Genomic DNA, 6,000 nt, shown 5'->3' on the forward strand with positions numbered 1-6,000 from the left:
GCGGTCAATCCAGCCGTGAGTCCGATCTCCGTGGTCAAATCAGCCGCACTTAAATTTAGAGTGTACAAGTATTCTCAGCATTATGGTAAATGCGGAGAAACAGCGTATTTACTTCCGGTTTTCAAAATAAAGGTATTTAGAGCTGTAAGCTATGATTAAAATATGTTACATTAAAGTGTTTCATGCGCCCCTGATGAATAAGAAACACTTTATATCAAGTATCTTTACTGCACCAGTGTGGAGAAATGCCAAAATAAAAGTCTCATATTTATGCCTCCAGATATTGAATATTTGACCATATTTGAGGTACTGTAAAAAAAATATTGCTCAGTGTTTCCTGGCTACTGATGGTATATTTGACTTTTACACATATGAGACTACAAACACACTTAATATCAAGCATTTATACGGCACCAATTTGGAGAAATTTAAGAATAAAAGCCTCATATTTATACCTCCAGATTCCATATTTTCTTATATTTGAGCTACTGTAAAAACATATTGCTCAATATTTCCAGGCTATGGGTGAAGCATTTTCATTATACTTCAATAATGATGTAGTAATCATGACAAAATTTCACACAAATGTTTAATAACATCTTATAAAAAAAATGAGAATATAAAGACTAATGTGGAACCACCTGCAACAGCTGTCACACTGAATCTGTAAAAGGGAAAAATAATATGTGAGGAAGAGACAGTAGGTAAAATTGTGTTTGGAAGTTAAAACTAATTATTTTTGAGCAAAGTGTTTTTACAGTAGCTCAAATATGGTCAAATATGCAACTTGGAGGTATAAATATGGGACTTTTATTGTCTATTTTCTCCACATTGGTACAGTAAAAATGCTTGATATTAAGTATGTTTGTAGTCTCATATGTGTAAAAGTCAAATATACCATCAGTAGCCAGGAAACACTGAGCAATATGTTTTTACAGTACCTCAAATATGGTCAAGTATGCAATCTCTGGAGGCATAAATATGAGACTTTTATTTTGGCATTTCTCCACACTGGTGCAGTAAAGATACTTGATATGAAGTGTTTTTTTATTCATCAGGGGCGCATGAAACACTTTAATGTAACATATTTTAATTATAGCTTACGGCTCTAAATACCTTTATTTTGAAAACCGGAAGTAAATACGCTGTTTCTCCGCATTTACCATAATGCTGAGAATACTTGTACACTCGAAATTTAAGTGCGGCTGATTTGACCACGGAGATCGGACTCACGGCTGGATTGACCGCAGTCTACTGCTCTACTGTTTCTTCTACACAGCACCGTCCTGTAAATGACAACATCCGGTCTCAGAATATGAAAAAACATAGCCATTTTTCCGTTTCTGTTTTCTAGTGATTTTATTTTTTGTTATATGAAATAGAAAATGAAAATCGAATCATTTTTTAAATTTCGCTCATTCCTTTTGACCATGAAAAAGAAAAACGCCTTGTATTTCAATTTGAATTTTTGTATTTTAAAACGAAAATCAAATAAGCACTCGTTTTCTGTTTTTTAATACCCGTTTCTGAAAGGAAAATCCAATGACCAAAACATACACGGACCCTTTAGACATTCTTCTTTGATAAAGCTTATAGTAAGGGCTGGCTCAGGTAAGTCCTGAACCGTCCCTTAGTTATGCTGCTATAGGCCTGGACTGCCGTGGGATTTCCCATGATGCACTGAGCCCCTCTCTTCCTGCACACATTCATGCTTGACTCCCACCTTTGTCTCTGTCTCTGTACTTCCCTCTTTACCTCACCCCCTCTCCCTCTCTCTGTCTCTCTCTCCCTCTCCTTCTCTCTCTAACCCCAACTGGTCGAGGCAGACGGCCACCCACCTAGAGCCGCGGTCTGTCCGAGGTTTCTGCCTCTTAAAAGAACGTTTTTCCTTGTCGCCGTCGCAAAGTGCTTGCTCATGGTGGGAACTGTTGGGTCTCTGCAAATAATGTTATAAGGAGTAAGGTCTAGACCCGCTCTATTTAATAAGTGTCCTGAGATAACGTTTGTTATGAGTTGGCGCTATACAAATAAAACTGAATTGAATTGAATTGAATTGAAGTTGTATTTCTGACCTGTTGTTGCGGGCTGGAAGAAAGGGGGTGGAGGGCCGGAAATGGCCGACTGGGCCGGCAGTTTGAGGCCTCTGGTGTACACGCATGTTTCATTCAATGAAAGTTTCAGTGTTGACTAGAGGCTGGCGTTCCACGTGACACTGCTGCACGTTCCAACACACACACTCACAAATATACTGGAACATAGTGTTGTTGGGCAGATGGTCCAGTGTTGTCATATTCAGGCTGACCTGCAGAGTAACAGGGTGACTGTTACAGCCGTACATGCCCACAGGCCAGTACCCTCGCAGGCTTTGGCCTTTCACTTCATTTTTACAGCACAATAACTTCTCCTGATGACTGACCCGAAGCTACCACATAGAAAAATAGTTTTCTTTGGTTTCTTAAACATCTTATTGGAATCTTGGACAGTAAATAATATTAAATAGATTATTTATTTGTATATAGAAACACATATACATTGATAGATTGATAGATAGATATAGATAGATCGACTTTATTAATCCCCGAAGGGAAATTGGGTCGTCATAGCAGCCAGGTACATTTAAATACAATAAAAATACAAATACATACATACATACAAACACATACGTAACATAGTACAGTGAAAAAGAGCAAAATTAGGTACACAGGCTAAGTAACTTAGAAACAATCTCATAGGATGGGTCAGCCAAGTCAGTATTATTATAATATAGTATATTAATTTAAATGACATGGGAATACAGACTCACTTTCTCTCTCTCTCTCACTTAATGTATAAATATATTTGATTTTTTCAAGGTGTAAAACAGAGGATATCATGTAAGCAGGATGTAGTTAGAGAGAGGAAGTCTGATTTTCACTTATTTATTTTCAATTTTGTGTATTTTTGATATTACATATAGTTTTTCTGTAGCTGGCCTTCAAAGTTTGCTCAAATGGCCACTTGAAGCTGGCTCCAGAAATGTGTCAATCTGCATAACCCCCCATATTAAAATGCCCAACTTTTTTGCCTTGTAGCCTGGTACCAAAAACAGTTTCAGTCTCCATAGCTAGTTTGCCGTTCATGACAACAAGCCCTGCAACAGTGCTGCAAGCAGCAATACATCATTGTCAAATATAAATTTACATTGTAATTTATTAGACATATGAAAAAGCTGTACATATACATATATATTTCAGCACTTAGTTTGCCTACAGGGAGATTATTATTATGATTGTTATAATTGATAATTGTATCGGTTGTTATTACATGAATGCAAATATATGTGTTTGTAAGTGGTAAATTGACTATACTTGTGTTCAGTATGTGGTGGTGGATCACTCTTTATGAGAATAAACAGCAGGATGGAGACGGATGACTTTTTCAAGCGGTACTTTACTTCACAACTCACAACAACTCCACTTCCTTATGTTTACTCTGTTGTTTCTACTACTATGTATGTTTTGAAAATAACTGATAAATAAAGCTGTTAAAAAAAACAACAAAAAACAAAACAACTCCACTTCCTTGTTCGGACCTTCCACGGGACTGAATTTACCAATCAGAAGCTAGAATTAGACTGAGGTAAACGTGAGGGAATCAGAGAGGCAGATTCAACAGAATATCCTGACTGTGACAAATATGTAAACATGTAAATATGTAAATAAAAATATGTAAATTATTAACTGACTAAACATTGTAAATACATTTCTAGTAAATTAACTCAAATATAAATTACATTAACTTATGAGCCTTACAACTTTCAAATATGAATTAACTCCACTTCTAAACCTTACACTTGTATAGCACCTTTCTAGTCTTCCGACCACACAAAGCGCTTTAACACTACACCACAAATATATGTGAATTTGTTGACGTGTAGTCTATGACGTGTCATCCTGTGCCGTCTTTAGACAAAGGTGGGCTTGTTTTCTTTCTCAGCGTGCTACGTACTGCTGGTGGAACAAGCCTGCAAGCTGCAACGTTCCAACATACCAGAGTAAGCGAGACAAAAGTATCAACTTCTCCCTACTTAAGGTCACACATGGGTATAAGTCAATAAAAATTGGGTCATATAGTTTGAAGTCACACATGAACAGGAGTTAATCAATACCTGTGCATACAGTTCCACGTAACCACGCACGAAGTCAGCGTGACCTTCCGCGGGACATTAAACGAGCGCTTCCCTCTCGTACAGAAGCTAGTCAGTTTGTTGACAGCGCGGAGGAAGAAATATGGCGGCGCCCACAGCATTGGTGCAGATAATGAACACACGGACAGATAATTGCTTAAACGCAACCGGCCAACGTGGCAAATGTTTTTTAGTAGACTCAGGCGAACTACAGGACTATTTAGTGGATTTCTTGGAGAATGAGGTAGGCAGCGACCTGAAATCCTTGAGGAATGTTGGTGACCTGCTGGATAAACTGAGAGAGGAAAACAACGTCTTGGAGGAACAGGTGAATGAACAGCTTTGACATTTGTTCGTATGGAGCAAACAAAACATACAAAACAACTTTAATAGGTGTCCTTGTTTATCGCCTGTGTGTTACATTAGACTGCATCTCAATAGCTTTTCACTGGGGGCAGTGTGTGAGTAATAGTAAAAAATAAACCCACAATATTCTCAATTTAGTCAAATACAAGGAAATGTGACCCTTCAAATATGAGGTAATATCGTAAAGCCAACGTTCGCTTTATTTGTCTCAAATACTGTGCAGTCAACCAAGTCTAAATGTAACATGGTTATAATTGGGCTTATCCTCAACAAGATTACATTACATGTCAATTTAGCTAACCTATTCGGAGGTAAAAAAAGTGAGGGCATTTTCTTAAAAACTGTATCGTAAAATAAGTCCAGATCTCACATGGTTATACTTGGGGTCATCCTGAACAAGATTCCATTGAAAGTTTTAGCTTATGGAGGACTAAAAGGGCCAAAATTAAATAAATAAATACACCATTAAGTAATTACTTAAATGTGTCATTAATGAATTAAAATTGGAATTAAATACATAAATGTGTTATTAAATGTGTCATTAATTCATTCAAATACCGGTTCATTTTATGTAAAATACATATATAATTATTTCACTATTTAAGTATTTCATGGACCTGCGTTGCAGTGCTTCATGAATTACTTTGATCTGTCAAATTCACCCATCAAAAGTTGGTAGGCGGAACCTAACGCCTGATTGGTTACCCTGCTCAAGCCAAGGCAAATCAATTCCAGATAATGGATTGATGCAGAGCTAGTGAACACATTCCAATACACTGGGTGGCACTATTGGACTACTTCTTCTAAATCTGAAGTCACTCTATGGTAAATATCTTGGTCAGAAAGTGCGGAAATAACTCCAAGAACTTCAATAAGTGCCTCTGCTTTACTCGCTACATGCTCTGGGTCAGCAGCTCCTGCTTCCACATCCTCTGCTAAGTCTAAAATGTCTAATTCTAAAAAATAAAATAAAGTGTTTAACTTCAGAAAAATAAAGTGTAGAAGCAGCTTGAGTTTCCCTTTTTCTTTGTTAACTGTTTCATATCTTGATTAACAGTCTCAACTAATTTTATAGTAAATGAATATCAACACATCTTTACAATTGAACAGTTTCTCTTTGTTTCCCTTTTATATCTTTCTATACACTTTCTGTTGTTCAGTGAGAGAATTGAGCTCTAACCTCTCTCCCTTGTTGGGCAGTGAATCTGAGACTGCTTATTTTCTGTGACCTTGTTCAGACTTGACTGGGTTTGTTTGATGAAAACTTTGTTCTGTCTCATAGTGGCGTTTCACATTGACATCAGTGTTTCCTCTAGGATTTTTTTTAGCAGCCGCTAAATCATCGTGCTGGGATGCCAGTTTGCTCAGTATGGTAAGCTGGTCCATATCCTGAAACACAGACAGTAGGCGATTAAGCTGGGTTCCTCAGTCATGTTTCTGAAGAATTTAAATTGTGTCTAATTTACCTT

At 37.1% G+C, this 6,000-nt stretch overlaps 3 protein-coding genes across 5 annotated transcripts in view; 2 read left to right on the plus strand and 1 right to left on the minus strand.

Annotated features, from left to right (window-relative positions):
• Window positions 1-6,000, minus strand: part of tmem121b (transmembrane protein 121B) — a 616,846-nt gene that overhangs the window by 89,938 nt on the left and 520,908 nt on the right. The gene's annotated exons all lie outside the window — the stretch shown is intronic.
• The window catches only part of dera (deoxyribose-phosphate aldolase (putative)), a 111,432-nt gene that overhangs the window by 43,265 nt on the left and 62,167 nt on the right, over window positions 1-6,000 (plus strand). The window lies entirely within an intron of this gene.
• Window positions 4,227-6,000, plus strand: part of rint1 (RAD50 interactor 1) — a 35,595-nt gene continuing 33,821 nt past the window's right edge. For both annotated transcript variants that reach the window (XM_051392024.1, XM_051392025.1), the window contains exon 1: window positions 4,227-4,493. In XM_051392024.1, the coding sequence (XP_051247984.1) occupies window positions 4,269-4,493 (225 nt within the window). In that variant the 5' untranslated portion in view covers window positions 4,227-4,268. The remainder of the gene's footprint in view (window positions 4,494-6,000) is intronic.

The sequence above is a fragment of the Dicentrarchus labrax genome, unplaced genomic scaffold (genome assembly GCF_905237075.1).
Source record: "Dicentrarchus labrax unplaced genomic scaffold, dlabrax2021, whole genome shotgun sequence".
NCBI classification, from domain to species: Eukaryota; Metazoa; Chordata; class Actinopteri; family Moronidae; genus Dicentrarchus; species Dicentrarchus labrax.